The 18,275-nt window shown below is 41.4% G+C and overlaps 1 protein-coding gene across 1 annotated transcript in view; it reads right to left on the bottom strand.

Moving 5' to 3' along the window:
- Positions 1 to 7: 7 nt before the first annotated feature.
- Positions 8 to 18,275, bottom strand: part of PAK5 (p21 (RAC1) activated kinase 5) — a 312,766-nt gene continuing 294,498 nt past the window's right edge. Inside the window, exons 8-10 of the mRNA XM_017868889.1 lie at positions 5,231 to 5,356; positions 3,465 to 3,599; positions 8 to 569 (exon numbers count right to left, since the gene is read on the bottom strand). Of these exons, the coding sequence (XP_017724378.1) occupies positions 414 to 569; positions 3,465 to 3,599; positions 5,231 to 5,356 (417 nt within the window). The 3' untranslated portion in view covers positions 8 to 413. The remainder of the gene's footprint in view (positions 570 to 3,464; positions 3,600 to 5,230; positions 5,357 to 18,275) is intronic.

The raw sequence follows: 18,275 nt of genomic DNA, 5'->3' as shown, positions 1-18,275 counted from the left end.
AAAAAAAAATTCTTTTTTTTTTCCTTTTTTTTTTTTTTTTTTTTTTTTTTTTTTTTGCCAGAAAAGTATTCTTTCAATATAGAAAATCCTACATGTTACCCTGCATGTGGCTAGGATATATCATAACGGAGTTTGTACTGAGTCCTTCTGATTTGCTGGATGAAGGGCTGAAAAATGTATTAATGACTTATTAAAGCCATGCTCCAAATGACCACGCCAGCTGTCAGTGGAGAGATGCCTATTTAAGACACAAGAAGATGCCCTGGTCTGTCGAACCCTGCCGGTCATCACACTGTCCTACCAATTGGCTGGTCTAGAATGCACAGGCCTTTTGCACGTTCTGTGTTTCCTTTTGTTCTCCTGAATTATTCTCATGTCCTCATCTAGCTTTGACACCTACACGAATCCTCTGCTCAGTGATGCCTGTATTGTCTCATGAGGGGGACGATGCAAGATGGTGGACCTGCTAGTTTTAAGAATGGATGTCCGAGGAGTTCCTGGGCCGTTGCTCTCTGAGAGGGCTCCCTCACCAACATCAGGTCCAGGAATCCCCGGAGCACTGAAGAAACCTGTGGAAACACACAGATACCAATCTGAGGACTAACACAGACACCTAACCCAGTCCCCAAAATGTTTTCCCCATTCATCCTATCAACAACTTCAAATTCCAGAAAGTTATCTTAAGGAGAAAGATGTTATGAAAGTGAAAGCAGGTCTTGCCTTTAAAATTCCACTTTTTCCTTACCTTTTTCAAGTTTGAAATAATAGGTATAAATGATAGATCAACTAAGAATGAAAACTTATTTACTAAATACAATAACAGTGGCAATCACAGCGATAAGAGCAGCTATTACAAAATGTTTACTATGTGCAGGTGCTGGTCACACATGCTTGATGAAGCATAGTAAAAACAGGGAGCCGTTTCATTTTTCTAACTGCAACCACACAGGCTCTGTGAAATCCCTTTCTTTAAGAGAAACAAGCTCTTGTAAGGATATCTAACACATCTCATTATTTTTCTTTAAAGGTCTTGTAATTTACTTTTTAAAGCTATGTCTTACATTATGTATGTATTTAGAGATGAGGGCTCACTATGTTGCCCAGGCTCAAACTCCTGTGCTCAAGTGATCCTCCCACCTCAGCCTCCTGAGTAGCTGGGAGTACAAGCACGTGCCAGCATGCTCAAGTTCCTCTGCACAAATACTAAGCGTATGGCTCAATGGATTTTTTACACACATTTACCCCTATTTGCTTTCCACTCCTATCAAGATACAGTCATTATTTTAATTTCTAATAGCATAACTTAGTTTTGTTTACTTTTGTACTTTATCAAAATGGAGTCATATATTTGATTTCTTCTCCGTCTGGCTTCTTTCACTCAGCGTTGTATCTGTGAGATTCATCCCCAATGTGTGGCAAAAGTTATATCTTTTACATTACTGTGTAGTATTCATTGTCCAATTATACCACACATTATTTATCCCTTTGGGAAACAACCTTGGGCTGGTTTCCAGTTTTTCGAAACCATTAGGATTAAAGTTATTCTTGTACATGGTTTTGAAGAACATTGGCACTCATCTCATTGGGTATGAGACTATTTTCATATGATATATTTTAGTCAATTTTTTTTTTTTTTTTTTTTTGAGGCATAGTCTTACTCTGTCACCCAGGCTGGAGTGCAGTGGCACAATCTTGGCTCACTGCAAGTTCCGCCTCCCAGGTTCACACCATTCTCCTGCCTCACCCTCCTGAGTAGCTGGGACTACAGGCACCCGCCACCATACCCGGCTAATTTTTTGAATTTTTAGTAGAGATGGGGTTTCACGGTATTAGCTAGATGGTCTCGATCTCCTGACCTCATGATCCGCCCACCTCAGCCTCCCAAAGTGCTGGGACTAGAGGCGTAAGCCACCACGCCCAGCCACTTTTCATTATTTAAACTTAGTCCAATCTAGTAAAAATTTCAGTCTTTTGTTGTTGTTGTTGTTTATGTTTTTGTAGGTCCACACAACCTATATGAGTGATTCCACTGGGGCTCTTCCCTAAGATTTAGGGGTGAGGAAGGAGGAGATATTACCATTGCAAACAATTCTCCTCCAAAAGGCAGCCACACACTCTCTTTTATTGTCGTAAAATAGATAGGAGGAGAGGTGTGTATGGGGCCAGTGTTTATAGTAGTAGTCCTACAGAAATGATCCTCTGAGCAAGTCCTGCGGAAATCTGGCAGCTCCTACAGTGGTGATTCTTGGATGAAGCATCATTATTTTCTGAGCTCGTCCTAACTGGCAATCCTTGGAAAACAGGAAAGACTCCACTCAATCTCTTACAAGTATTATATTAACCATGACCTTCATTGCCCTGTACAATCTAGCTCCTGCCCATCTCTCCAACAAGGCCTACCTTTTTCCCCTTGCTCACTTTGCTCTGCAATATAGGCCTTCTTTCTTGGCTTAAGGCCTTTCCACTTGATGCTCCCCTGCCTGGGACCTTTTTCTCCAAGATCTTTGCATGGCTTGCACCTTCTTCCTATTCAGGTCCCAGCTTTGTTGATCCCTCCCTAGAAATGGCTTCCTTCCCTCTTCAGCTTAAATCAGTGATATGGTTTGGCTCTGTGTCCCCACCCAAATCTCATCTCAAATTGTAATCCTCACATGTCAAGGTAGGGACTTGGTGGAAGGTAATTGGGTCATGGGGCAGTTTCCCCATGCTATTCTCAAGATAGTAAGAGAATTCTCATGAGAGCTGATAGTTTTATAAGTGTCTGGCATTTCCCCTGTGCTCTCTCTCTCTCCCCTGCCATCATGTAAGACATGCCTTGCTTTCCCTTCGCCTTCTGCCATGATTGTAAGTATCCTGAGGCCTCTCCAGCCATGTGGAACTGCGAGTCAATTAAACCTCTTTTATTTGTAAATTACTCAGTCTTGGGTATTTCTTTATAGTAGTGTAAAAACAGACTCACACAACCAACTTTCAATCCCTTCTCCTGCACACTCCATCACATCACAGTATGTTTTTCTTTCATAGTATGTACTATACTCCGAAATCATTTTATTTGTTTGTTTGTGGTTTATTATCTGTTTCCCCAATTAGAATGCAGAGTCTACAGAGTCAGAAAATCTGGGGTCATGCACGGCGATGTCCCAAGCTATTAGATGTCCCCAGCATGTAATAGATGCTGAATGAATGAGTATGGCATAGAGCACCTGATTTACTCTTCAAACCAACCCTTTGGGATAGAGGACAATTGTAACCCATTTTATAGATGAAGAACTTTGGGGTAGGAAAGGCTGAGTCACTTGCCCAGTAAAAGAACAGAAGAACAGAGATTCAAACCTAAGTGACTAGTTCCAAAGCCCATGCCCAGGATCTCCCTGCTGGATGTGGTAAGTCAGTCTTAAAAACCAGAGAGAGATGGAAAAATCCAAAAACCATTCTGCACTTCAGCAATAGCTGCTGCTTCTCACCTTGTGTAGGTCCTTCACTCTTGGAGGTAAACTGTCCCGGATCCTCCGCATCGCCTGGAGGGGAGGCTCGTTGAAGTAGGGGGGCTCACCATCGATCATTTCTATCACCATGATCCCAAGGGACCAGATGTCCACCTGTTGGGCACATCCCACTGGTTATCTCGGGCAAGGAGAACATTCTGAAACATCAAGTGCGTCCACAGAACCCAAGAGGTTCATACTCATTCACAAATGAATATGGTATTTGTAACCTCTCAACATTTACAATACAGATTTATAGGCTAAACTGCTGGGTAACGGAGTTTTTGCTAACAATCTTTGCCTTTTCTGGACAACTTCAGTGAGGGTTCCACCCTTCAGACATAAATGAATATCTTAACCTTGTAAAGTTTAGCACTTTAATTTTTACTCTGTAAACTTTAGTAGTTAACTGTCTATTAGGGCAGATGAGAAAATCTTCCAGTTTAATGCTATGAAAATGGAGAAGAAGGTTGTATTTAAACCATAAACAAATAAGAAAGTTTTGACATATTTGTGACAAACTGCAAAGGGCTACCTTGCAGGAAGCAGAATATATTCTGATTGTTTTATTAATTAGATTTAAAAATAGTTCTTTTCTCCCCTACTTGGGGATTTCCTCCCCCTACCTTTTATTATCATTTCAAAACAGCATGCACAAAACCTCGCTTTACAAAAGCATTTTCAGGGATTGGAGAAAAGAAAAGGAAGAGATGACAAGCAATTAGTAAAGAATGGGAAGTCAGGACAATGAGGAGCCATCACTGTGCTATAAACTCCCAGTTCCACTCACTTCCCCATTAGGGCCTCTTTATACTTCTTATCTGATGAATGTATTGCTATTATTACCCCTTGCAGTGACCTTCACTGAGAATTTATCTCTCAGGACCACAGTGAGAAAAACAAGTTGAGGACTCACCCAAGGTCAAGCAAACAAGAGAAAGAGAAAGATTCTGCTGTAACTTATGCTGATGTCCTTAGTTCATTGCCATGTCTTCTCATGCTTCTCTTCTCCCAGAATCACCATCCACACCACAAAGTGTGGAAACACTATGGCTAGCCGAAGCATACCCCTTGGCTTCCACCTGTATGTAGCCTTATGTGCCTCTGAGCTTCCACCCATGCTATTACCTCCCAAGAAGGCCCTTCCTCTACTCCCTCTGACCCTGCATTTTCACACTTCCAGGCCCTACCCCTTAAAAGATTATGAGTGATTATTTTCATTCCAGTGGAAACAGAAATTGTGCCATGTTTTTGACTATGAGTCACATATTATTTTTTTCCTATAAGAAACCACTGTGTAGGTCCTTCACTGTGAGATGTAAACTGTATTGAAAACAGTTGCTCATTTAAATATCACCTCTGTTTTGTGGTACTTTCTTTGATCCTCTTTCCTTCCTCTGAATCCTCATGCCTGCTCATCTGCATGTCTCCAGCCACTTTGCAAGTTGCATTGCCTTGCTTTGTGTGTGCCTGCTACTGAGAGTGGGATCACAGTTGGAGTGACTTTTCCACAGTGTCCACTGTAGGACTGCAATAAAGAGCCCTTGGATAAATACTGCAGTGGTCTACCCCAGGGGTGGCCAGGCTCCCTCCTGCCACAGCTTACATCTGTGCCTCATCTAGTGAGTGGGGATCCAATGTGGAGTCAAAAGTCATTGCCACCATCTCCTGTGGTCACCAACTATCTCAGAACCCTGTGCCTGTCCCAGTCCTGCCACTCCTGACTATGACTGTGACCCCCTTACCTCTGTCCCATAAGGTAGCCTAGAAATCACCTCAGGGGCCATCCAGTAGGGAGTGCCAACCAATGATTTCCTCTTCGGCACCTCTTTGGAAACTTGAGCACAGAAACCAAAATCAGATAACTTTATCTGAAAAGGAAAGGAATGCAACAAACTAGCAATTTTAAAACAATGTCTGCTAGACATGAAAATACAAACACAGAGAGTTTCAAATTTAAAACAAAGCAGTCTCATCAACAGGCCTTGGACATATCAGGGGAGGGACTGTCAGACCCTTTTATTGGAAAGGCATGGTCCATTTTAATGGAGAAACTTCTCCTGGGCCCACCAGGATCAACTTCCAAATGTCTAAACTCCCGCTGCCTACATTACTTCTATAAAATGATGAAACAAAAACAAAAAACTTTACGAATTAAATACACCACAAACAACAAATTTGTTACATCCCAAGCCCACAAGTTTAACGTAATGTAACAGATGATGCTTTCATATACGTAAATTGCTATTCTTAATGTGAATTTTGAACAAACTGATAACATTTAGTTTCCTTTGAGTTGAGCACATTCAGATTTCTATGTACCATGAGGCAAATCAAAGAACCATCTCTTCTATATTTGAAATATTGCAAGGCCTTTGTTTATCCAGGATGTGGAAATGTCACTTTTAGTATTGGATCCCCTTCCCTTTTTGGTTTGATACTTTGTCCATGACAGTTGAAGCTACCACGGTGAACATCAATGGAAGTGGAAACACAGGCATAGAAACTGGGTGTCAGCACTTGGTTGTAAGGGGTTTAAGGTGGTCATCCTAAGGGCTCAGTGTATATACATGTTATTTACCTTAGATATCATCAAGGAGAAAAAAAGACTTGGAAATTTCTTTCCCAGAGCTCATGTACTCTTAAGAACATACTGCACAGTTAGGCACCCTGCTGGTTTATGAATTCTAGATGACCAGGATTCAGTTTATTTCTGGAAGCCATAATTTCTAGTCATGATGACCTGGTCTGAACTTCAAACAGCCTTATGAAAGAGATATCAAAGAGCCACTTAGAGTTGTTGGTGATAATAGAACACAAAAGGAACCAATGGTTCAGAATGACCATTTGAAGTTAAAAAATTTTTTAAAATCCATAGTACAGTCTCCAAGGTATGAATTCTCTCTTAATTCTCTTCACACCTCCCTGAACTTCCTCTTTCAACCTTTCTTTTCCCTGGCTCTACCTCTGCCATCCGCCTCTTAAATATTAGGGTTCCCTAGGGTTCTGGTTTCCTCTCTCACATCTTCTCTTCTTAGATTCTCTTACTGGATACTCTTTTTCTTTCTATGCTTAGTTCAGACCTCTCTCTTCCATTCAAAACCTGTATTTCCAACTAGTATATATTTCTGTATGGATGACCACAAGTACTTCCAAACTCAGCATCCCTCTCTCTGCTCCAAAACCTGACCCCTTTTCCATCAATCCTGTTCTAGTGAATGACACCAACATCCACCAACATCTATCCATGAAAATCATCCTTGACCCTTCTCTCCATCTCGTTCCAAGTCTTCCTGGTTAGAGTTTAAAAAAACTATCTTTGTAGCTTCAGGACCCATGATAGTGCTTGGCCCATGATAGGTTTTCAAAATCAAAATTGTTGCATGAATTGATGAGCCTCAATCATAAGAAGTGAAAGAGGCCTCTGCAAATGAAGAACACGTGCATTAATATATTATAAAGATCAGGATTCAGCAGGGAGTTCTGAACCAAAGGCAAGATTCCCCCTGCCACACATGTTATTACGGTAATTTCCAAACATACAGCAAAGCTGAAAGAATTACAGAGTGAACATCCCTACATGCATGAGTAGATTCTATAATTATTAATGTTCTGCTGTGTGGGCTTTATCATATACCTATCTCTCTATTCATCCATCTAATCATCTAATTTTTGATGCATTTCAAACTGAATTGCTGACAGCAGTACACCTCACTCCTAATTGAGCATTAACTGGAGTTCAATGTGTTTTTTTTTAACAGTTTAAAAATTTACATAGAGTGAAATGTACATGCTTTAGGTTTATCATGTGATGAGGTTTGACCTGCTATCAAGATCTGGGCAACACCATCGCTAGGGCACGGATGAGAGGGTCCTTGGGATATGAGTGGTAGTCAAACCCTTGAAGGGCCATAGCATGAGAAAACAAGACAGTCAAATATGAAATACTGGGCACCTGGGGTGATTGAAATTGAAGCATTACTGGAGACTGAAGAGAAAGACATCAAGAAATCAGAAACAATGGAGAATAAATTAGGAAAGCCAAGGCGGGGATAGCAGCATCTAGGACACAACAGGGGGATGAAACCAGGTAAGAACTGAGAGTCACTGTTGTGCTCGGCAATGAGGGCATCCCTAGTAGCCTCTAGTTTCAGGCTGAGTCGGGGTGGAATACAGAGAGTAGTCAGGTAGATCTCAGTCAGACTGCTTTTCAAGAAATGAGATGTATTTTACAGATAGAAGATATCCAGCAGTTATAAATGTGGTGAATATGATAATGATGACAATGATAATTAACACTATTTTCTAGAGTGGGTTGAATGTCTCCCAGAATTCACACCCAATCAAACCACAGAATGTGATCTTATTTGGAAAAGAGTCTTTGCAGGTCTAATTAGTGAAGGTGAGGTCATACTGGATTGGGGACAGGCCCTAAATCCCAAGACTGATATAGAAATAGGAGAGGACACACAGACATATAGATAAGAAGACCATGTGAAGGTAAAGCAGAGACTGGAGGGATGAGTTTACAAGCCAAGCAACACTGAGGATTGCCACAACCACCAGAAACCAGGAGAAATGTATATAAAGCTTCTTCCTCAGAGCCTCCAGAAGGAATCAACACTGCCCGCATCTTGATTTTGGACCTCTGGACTCTTGAACCTTGAGAATACATTTCATGCAGAGAGAAGAAAATGCTACTCAATTGGTAGCAATTTGTTATAGCAGTCCTGGGAAATGAATACACTCACTGAGCTCTTACTACCTGCCAGGTAACACTATGAACACTTTACATGTATTATCTCATTTGACTGCTCCCAAGAAACTAACAAGGTAAGAAATATTATTATCTCAATTTTCCAGAGAAGTAAGCCAAAACACAGTAGTGCTAAGGCCACTTTGCCAAGGATACAGAGCTAGTAACGGAAAGAGCCAGGATTCAGGAATTTAATCACCACTCTGTACTGAAGAGCAAAGTTACAGGCTGAAAGAAGGGAGTTACTGGAGTGGTAGATGTTGAAGAAAGAGGAGAGAGTGAGGGAAACTGATGGTAGGGTTTTTAAAGCATCCCTGTAGGAGTGATGGGACGGGATCCAGGGTCTTGCTATTTAAAGCATCATCTTCATCAATAGCAGCAGCTGCAACGTCACCTGGGAGCTTGTTAGATTTGCAGAACCTCAGGCCCCATCACAAACCTGCTGAAGTCACAGTTTCCACTTTAACAAGATCCCCAGGCCATTGGTGTACACATTATAGCTTGAGTCATAGGAGATCACAGTTCCGCCAAGAAACAGAAGAGGGAGGAGGTCACACGGACAGGTGGGGATGAAGGGGCATTTGTTTGCACAGAGTCTAATCTCTTTAGCATTCTGACAAAAGCCTTAACATTTTCACCACACTGTCTTCCTACTCTGAGCTAAACACACTACAGTCCACCTGAACAGCTTTTAAAGTCCTCTGTAATCTGGTGCCTTTTCACATAGCCAACCTCATTCCTCATGGCTTTCTGCACACAGTAAAACCATTCTTAGGGACCAGGGCTGTTCCTAGAATGTAGGATTTCCAGTGCTAAAACCCGGAAAGTTCTGTGCAAATCAGAAAGAGGTGGTCACCTTATGGTCCATTCCCAACTCTGAGTTTTCGTTGATGGTTTTTTCTTGCATATTCAATTCTCAGGCATACATCAAGGGCTTTATCAACTCTAACATTCTCCAGAACTCTTCTCAGGAGCCCATGTTGATCTCTCTCCTTTCCAAATTCAGAGAATTTGGCATGCACTCAATCCTGAACTGTTTTCTGGTGCTGATTTTCCGCCTCTAGCTAGAGATGACATTCCTTGGGGACAACAACTCTGCTTTCTGATTGCAGAGCCTTACTGTGTTCCTTAAGAGCTGGGCAAACAAACAGTAGAAACTCAGAAAACACATGCTACTAGATTTATTTTATATTGACACATGTACATAGTAGTACACCATGTGACAGAAGACACACTGAAGCTCTTTCTGAAAACGTCCGAAGCATACTGAAGATAGCTGTTCTTAGAATCAAAGTTGGAACACAGATTAAATGAAAGTAACATTTTAGAAATAATTTTATTTTATTTTATTTTTTTGAGACGGAGTCTCGCTCTGTCGCCCAGGCTGGAGTGCAGTGGCGCGATCTTGGTTCACTGCAAGCTCCGCCTCCCGGGTTTACGCCATTCTCCTGCCTCAGCCTCCCGAGTAGCTGGGACTACAGGCGCCGCCACCTCGCCCCGCTAGTTTTTTTGTATTTTTTAGTAGAGACGGGGTTTCACCGTGTTAGCCAGGATGGTCTCGATCTCCTGACCTCGTGATCCGCCCGTCTCAGCCTCCTAAAGTGCTGGGATTACAGGCGTGAGCCACCGCGCCCGGCCATTTTGGAAATTATTAATGTGATTTTTTTTTTTTTCATTTCCTTGTTCATGATATTCTCACTAATTGTCTTAAGGCCAGTGATTTGGACCAATGGTGGTATGATTTGAATTGGAAGGGATTAGATTTTTCCCAAAGAAATGCTAGAGAAAGCTGGTTTAGTAGAGAGGTGATATTCACAATTTCTTATCAAGAATCAATCCCAGAGGACTCAGATCATAGAATTCCACATGTGTATGAAAAAGAGGGTCTTGTGGTCATGATACCTGGTCCATAATCCTTGGTGCCCTATTATAAGAGGAGTTGATAATGCATAGAAGTAAAAATACTACAGTCCACCCCTTGTAGTCTGTGATAATTTACAGAAGGGGAGAAAGAGGAGTGATGTTGACTATGTCAGGTCCTGACCTCCTTATGATATATCACTTTTCTTCACTCCAAGCAGATGGTGGTGGGCTTTGGAAATACCTGTGTTGCATACATTCCCATACAAATAAGGGAGAGGAGAAGCCCCACAAGCATGGGTTCAGAGGTAATATTCAAAATATTCAATAACCAGATTAAGGTAGGCTAATTGGAACCTAGATAGAAAGTCAAGCAAAGTCCTAGAGTTACCCTGGGAAGGATTACCATTTTTAATGAGGTGAGGAGGGTCTTGGGAAGGGGCTGGAGTAATAGGGGATAGTCTAAGGACTTAAAGCAGTGGCTGTCAACCAATTAGCAGGAAAAGCTTGCAATATTTAAAAAACGGGTGTAGACCTGCTAGTAAAACTGACTGAACAACAGCCTTGGCCACACCCAGTGTGAAAGGAAAATTAAAAACTCAGGACCCCAGTTCACTCTGCCAAGAGGAAAAATTAAACTAAAAGCTGAGTCCTGCAAGAAGCTGCCTTCTGTTTTGTTTCTAAGTAGACAGCTACAGGTCATATTGTAAATATCTTCACAGGTAGTGACTCTATGTTCACATTATATTCTGTAAAGTGCCGATTTGCTGAGCATGAGATCAATACATAATTGACAGTTCTCCTACCTGCTCCTTTTCTCTTGCAACAAGTGGATGACCATACCCTCCCTCTTTCCTCTCCAGTCCACATTTCCCTTTTCCCTCAAATTCATCTTTGGAGAAAGGCACAGACCACAGACAGTTTCTATGAATCCATGTTTTTGTTTTTGTTTTTTCTTCTGGACATGTCCTTAACCTTGGCAAAATAAACTTCTAAATTGATTGACACCTGTCTCAGATACTGTTTCATTTTATACCAGCATGTAAAATGTACTCCACGGAGACACGGTACAATAGTGTGGGTGGACATGAGCTTGCGGCAGTGCTACTGGCTTCCATGGCCTGTGTGGGATGTGCAGGGGTTCAGAGGTTCCTCCAAATCTCAGTGAGGGAATGGGAAGGGTCTGGCACAAGCCTGTGGTTGGGACAAGGAGGCAGCCTGTAGGGCACCTTTCAACCCGTGAGTGAAGAGGCTGTGACTGTGAAGTAGAGCAGAGGCGTGCCCCTGGACAGCCCAGACAGGACCAGTCAATCGTGCTACCTGGTCACCAGTCCAGGTAGCAGGAGAGTCCAGTGACAGCAAGGCAGGGAGAAGAAAGAACAAGAAGATGCTTCTTATCTCCTTCACCCTGAGGTTCCATGAGCCATGCTTGTCTCTCCTTCACCCGCGTTCCATCCTGGGAATAAGTGATGGTGGAGAGGAGAGGAGGGAGTAGGTGGTGGTTAAATCTGAAAGACTGAGTTTATAAAGGTATCATTTATACTTCGCAATAATGTACTTGAACTTTGATAGACAATGTTCAAATTATTCAAGCCAACTAAATTTAACGCATTGAATTAAAATAGATATTTTTGAAAAGAATCTAGCCAGTAGGACTCTGTGAAGAAGTCTGGGTTAGTTTTAGGAAACATAGAAACTATAATTGTGGGGTGTGTGTGTGTGTGTGTATTTCCAAAACTAGAGTGTGAGTAAATTTGCAACCCCAATACACAGAAAGTAGAGGAGGAACAAACGTTCCAATCAATTTTGTTTGCCTATAAATTTAAGAAACCTGAATGGTTACGGAGGTGAATGTATCAGCATTTTGCTATTGGCAGTTTTAAATTTCAATATCTCTAGTGTGGGTTTCTCTTTGCTGACTTGAAAAATATCCAAACCCCTCAAAATCTGGCATCCTAATAACCATCTCCCTGACAAAATGTGAGATGAGCAATTGAAACTCGACACTTGAAAGTGAGGCCTGTTCTTCTGCTGTAGGAGTATAAGTGCTTTTGCATGATTCTTTACTCATCCAAGTACATAAAAGGGACAATTTTCTAAAAGAACAAAATTGCACACAACATTTGTCCAAATAAATCTGCAAGTAGATAATGAGAACTCAAGTAATGAGTATAATAAAGCACTGTAGGCAGATCTTAAAAGCAAATCACATAGATGCTAAGCTGAGCCTTACTTTGGGGAGAATTGTGCAACTGGGCTGCTTAGGAAACCACCTTCGTCTCACTAATGCAGTTAGGCTAAGGAACTACCGCTAGTATGTTGTCCGCCCCCTAAAAGGAGAAAATGTAGCTTGTTACACAAGGACCACACAAGGAACTTTAGTTGAGAGCTCAGACAAAGCTGTTATTTAAATGTGAGAGCCTATCCATCTCTCATGTGTCCTGGCCAGGAGTCAGGGTCTCCACAAAAGAATGGTGGAGGGTTGGGAGGGAGGGTGGGCAAAAGAGAGTCTATCCACAGGGCAGCTACAGGTTTAAAGACAGAATGTAAAAACCCTTGCTCTGTAAATTGCATGCACTCTAAAGAATTCTGTGTCTGCTCTAGGGTCTTGGCTAATGCAAAAGAGGGCTGCTTGTGTGCCTGGTTTCTGGGTGCTTCCTTATGAGGCAATGGCACTCAATGTACAACGTGTGTAGCATCAGCCTCACCTGAGAGCCTGTTAGAATGCAGCTTCCTGGGTACCACATAGCCTGAGTGAACCAGAATCTCTGGGGGTGGGGCCCAGGAATCTGTTTCTTGCCAAGCTTTCCAGCAGGTTCTGATGCTCAGTAAAGTTTGAGAACTTTAAGGAAAAAGCAGATAACAGTGGCCAGAAAATGTCTTCAGGCATAAAGATGCAGATGGTGGTATTTGGAGGTGAAGCTAATGATCGCTGTAATAGGAAGTTCCAGGAAGATCTGGGCGGGGCACCAACGTCATTTGCTATGGTACAACTCACCCTCCTTATACCACTTCCCTTATCACCGTGTGTGAATCCAGGCACAGTGTTGCCAGACTCTTTGATTTTTCAAGGAAGACAGGAATCTGAAATTTTATATGACATATTCCAAGTTTTGATTTGTGGCAATCAATTTATAGTAAAAAGAAAAAGAGATCATAAAGACCACTTGTGTGTGTCTCTTTTCCATAAACTTATTGGATTTAGTAGGTCATGGGTTTGCATTCCGGCCAATGAATCTGATGAAAGTCAGTCACTCACTGCTTACTGGCCCCTAAGTAATTCATTTATCAAATGTTGGCCCTAGGCCAAGGAAAGGTCATGATGATTCTACACAACACTTAATTACAAGAGCAGAAGAAATGCCTTCTGACTCAGCATCTACCTTGTACCTGGTATACTTCTGAAGGTTTTACACAAATTACATTATTAATTCCTAAGCCACTCTATGAAATATATTTATTTTCCTCTTTCAAATCCCAAACACCACATTCTCCCTTCTTAACACAAATTAGTGACTCGTTAGATATTATTTATGTCATAGATAATAATTGAATGATTTACTTTTACTTGATAGAAGATAATTTGTCTAGTCTTTCGAGAGGACAGAAAGTATTCATTCTTTTAAACCCATGCAATTCTCAGTCATTTTTCCTAACTTTAAAAATTTATTTTAAATTTTTAATTTTTTTTTGGAGACAGGGTTCACTTTGTTACTCAGGCTGGAGTGCAGTGGAATGATCTTGGCTCACTGCAGCCTCAAACTCTAGGGCCCAAGCAATCCTCCTGCCTCAGCCTCCAAAGTAGCTAGGACTACAGATAAGTGCCACCACATCCAGCTAATTTTTTAGTTTTCTTGTAGAGATGAGATGGGACTTCAATATGTTTCCCAGGTTGGTCTTGAACTCCTGGGCTCAAGCAATCCTCTTGTCTTAGCCTCCCAAAGTGCTGGGATTACAGATGTGAGCCACCATGCCCAGCCAACTTTTTAATTTTTAAATAATGATAAATCCACAGGAAGTGGCAATGTGCACCCATCTCTCCCTAGCATTAGCATCTTACATGGCTACAGTACAATATCAACACCAATAAACTGATTAGGTACAATTTATAGAACTTATTCAAATTTCATCAGTTACAAATGAACTCATTGTGTGTGTAGTGTATATAAGTACACTCAGAAATTTTATCACGTGTTGCCAACTAGTCAATTAACCAAGAGGAGGCTAGTTACCTGAAGAGTTACTATGGTGGGCAACTAGAACTTGATCTTGCTGAGAAAGTCTGGGAGACTGTGTAGAACAGTGCAAAAGTCATTGTGGTTTTTGCCATTAAAAGTAATGACAATTGCTTTTGCACCAACCTACTATAACCACCACCAAAATCAATATACCCAACTGTACCACCAGCATAGGACTCCCTGTTGCTATTCTTTATAGACACATTCCCACAACCCTGAATCCCTGCCAACCATTCATCTGCTGTGCATTTCTAGAATTATGTTATTTCATGAACACACATATATATATATATATGGAATCTTATAGCGTGTTTCCTTTTGAGATTGGTGTTTTCTCACTCAATATAATTTCCCTGAGGTTCATCCAAGTTCTTGTGTGTATCAATTGTTTGTTTTTATTGTTGAGTGGTATTCCATGATATATTAATACTGTTTGTTTAACCGTTTGCCCTTTGAAGGACATTTAGGTAGTTTCCACTTTGGAGCTATTATGAAGAAAACTGTTATAAATATTTGTGTACATGTTTCTGTGGGAAAATAAGTTTCCATTTCTCTGGATAAATGCCTCAGAGTGCAAGTGCTGGTCGCATGGTAAGTCCATTTTTAATTTTGAAAAAGAAATGCCAAAGTATTTTCCTGAGTGGCTGTGCCATTTTAAATTCCTATGAGCAGTGTATGAATGAGTGTTGTTATCACTATTTTTCATTTTGTCATTCTTATATGTGTGCAGTGATAGTTCATTGTAGTTTTCATTTGCATTTCTCAAAGGCTAATGATGTTGAACATCTCCAAACCCAATTAAAGAGAACCCAATAAATCTTGTGTGGCAGACAGTATTTTCCAAAATTGCCAACAATAATTTTGCCCATCCCATGAGCTCTTCTTACAATATGACTTAATTTTTCTCACACTGAGGAGGACTCTATACTCCTCCTCGCTGAATCTGGAAGGGCTTGTGACCATGGTGAAAGTGATGCCATATGATTCTGAGGCTAGGTTATAAAAATGTCATGCACTTCCACCTCGTTTTCTTGGGACACACTCTTGGAACCCACTGCCATGCCATGAGGAAGCTCAAGCCACATGGGGAGGCCACGTTGTAAGTGTTCTGGTAACAGCTCCCACTGGCCTGCCTGGACTGACTACCTGACATGTGAGTGAGGATAACTTCCAGATGACTCTGGTCCCAGGCATTATCTAACCACAAGTCAGAGCAGCACTGTTTTCCTGAGTTTAGCCAACTCTTGGATCTATAAGAGACAATGCTAAAGTGACTGTTGACTTAAGACTCTAAATGTTGAGATGCTTTGTTATAATAGCAATAGATAATTGAAAAAGTCTTCTCTACTATATAAAGTTGTACACTAATAGACCAGTATAAAAACGTACTCTCAGCCTTTTCTTGGCGTAGCCATACTCCATTTCTGCTCTCTTTTAAAAGAAAAGTTTCCTTTTCCTACAGACACTGGAGAAACCACTGGACTCAATATGATGCACTGTTCTGAACATGAATGGGTAAACTCTGGACAAAATGGCCAAGAGGCACAAGATCCACTCAACATGCTGTTGCTTCCTCTGTCTGGAATGCTCCTGTTTCTGGCAGCCACAGGATCTAGTCCTCCATGTGTCTGCTGCAATGCCACCACATCAGAGGGATCAGCCTCCATAAAAGAGCCCCGCCCCTCCCATCACTCCCCATTCTCCTTACTATGCCTAAATTAATCTTAGGACACTTAGTACTTATCAACCCTTGTTTGGTGGGGATTTTGTTTGTTTATTTATCTATTTGTTTATTATCACATTCCCAGCCCACAAATAAGCTTACTAGAGGAAGTGGTTTTGCTTTGTTCATCCCTAAGATTTAGAACTGTCTGTTACACGTAGTAGACATTCAGCAAATATTCAGTAAATGAATGAGGGAACAAACCAATAAGGACCAAAAGCACCTACAATGTGTCTATTTATGTGAGCTCTTTGCTGGAGGTGTTCGAGACAAAGGTGCAGGAGGTGTTCGAGACAAAGGTTCTGCTCTTGAGAATGACAACTGAATGATTTAAGAATCTTGCACATTGACGGGAGGGGAGATCTTTAAGTAAGTTGATTAAACAATGACTTCGTATCTTACTCGCATTTTGATACTGGATTTTGATACTGGATATGTTCTTACAGCAAGGAAGCCTGTAACATAAATTTCTAGAAACAAGGAAAGAAAGTCTGGCTTGAAATTGCTCTGGTAGACCAGTTTAATGCTTTGCAAATTGCATTCTGACACCATGGAGCCTTGCGTAGGAGCTTTCCTGAGTCTGGACAGGGAGGATTCTTGATCTTTCCTCATAGCTGCCCCACTCATATGGTAGACTGAGAAAAAATGCATACACAGTCTTCTCCCTATATCCACATCCCTGTGCAGTGTGACTTTGCATCTTCTCCTATCAAGAGGGAGAGTCTATATCCCCACCCCTTGAGTCTGGTCTTGGATATTCAGTAAATATAATATAAGCAGAGGATTTAAAAGGGCCTACACATCAGGGTTTGCCTCTTTTGGTGCCCTTGGGAACTTTGCCACAGGTACCATGTGAATAAGTCCAGGTGACTCTGGGAGATGAGTGATACTTGGCCCTGTTACCTCCACTGTCCCTGCTGAGAGCCAGCTGACTGCCAAGCAAATGAGTAAGGCCGTCACCATAGGCTGATCACAATGCAAGAGAGAGCTCAGCTGATGTCACATGATGCAGAGATGAGCTGGTGCAGAGACGAGTCGTCCCAGTAGAGTCAGCTCAAATGGTGGCTTACAGATTTGTGAGCAAATAAATAGAGATTGTTTTAAGTCACTTTGAGTGGATGTAGCAAAACCTGACTGATACATGCTACTGTACCCTTCTTTCTTAAGAGAAGCAATGCAATGGTTAGAGCAATGCAAGAAGCAAGTCTTAAAACTCCCCATTAAATACAATCCCAAGTTTGCAAATTGTATATACAGGTACATGGAAATATGGGAAAAATAGGTAATGGGATTAGGAGTGATCGTTGTTTTATCCTCTATACTTTTCTTAGTTTACTAAATTTTCTACAATAATAGTTACAATCTTTTTAAAACAACAAGAAAGAAAAGCCAAAGTGCTTAGTTAGTTTCTTCTGACTGCCCTCTGATCATTCCTGGGCAATTTCTGATGTGACATAAACATTTTCCATATGGCAGGGGTTGCTGGGTGTAAAAGAGAGGAACATCAAAGGAATGGTTGGCTCCATTCATGCCAAGGCCACTGCCTCCGGTGGGAGTTTCAGGGTACTCAAAAGAGCCTAATGGTATAGAGCTATGCTTTGAAACTCTTACATTTAACGAAGGCTTCCTTGGAATGTAAACTGGTTATTTCCTTGGCTGTTATATTCCATGCTCTCTGCCCTGGGGTGGCTGATGAGTTTCAGCAGAATCCCTTGTGCAGGTTGCGGTGATGTGAAATACAGAAATCTGGACCTTGAGGTATGCCAGTGTGATAAATATCTGCTGTTTGTCCTTCTGGATCCATTTTCTTCCCTCCTCTAAGCCTTAGGAAACTAACCTATATTGACTGCATTTTGGCTCCTAGCTGATTTCAGTCAATAGGGAGCATCAGTAGGAAACTAGAAGGAAGAAGAGTGAGGTTGGAGGATTTATTCTTTCAGCTCTCTTCCTGCAGGTTCATCTTGGTTTGGCTTCTACCAAAGATCAGAGCTCCAGCCAGGCAGCCCCGAAATCTACAGCAATCTCCATTTCCAGATTCTAGTAGTCAGGACCTCGCCTCACCACTTCGGGCATGGAGTAGTAGGAGTAATGTTCCATTCTAAAGCACCATGGCACACTTACAGCTATGTAACCAAACTGCACATTCTGCACATGTATCCCGGAACTTAAAGTAAAATTTAAATAAATAAATAAAATAATTATATATATATATA

The sequence above is a fragment of the Rhinopithecus bieti genome, unplaced genomic scaffold, assembly GCF_001698545.2.
Source record: "Rhinopithecus bieti isolate Rb0 unplaced genomic scaffold, ASM169854v2 scaffold_4658, whole genome shotgun sequence".
Classification (NCBI taxonomy): Eukaryota; Metazoa; Chordata; class Mammalia; order Primates; family Cercopithecidae; genus Rhinopithecus; species Rhinopithecus bieti.
This window is presented reverse-complemented; position numbering and strand designations above follow the sequence as displayed.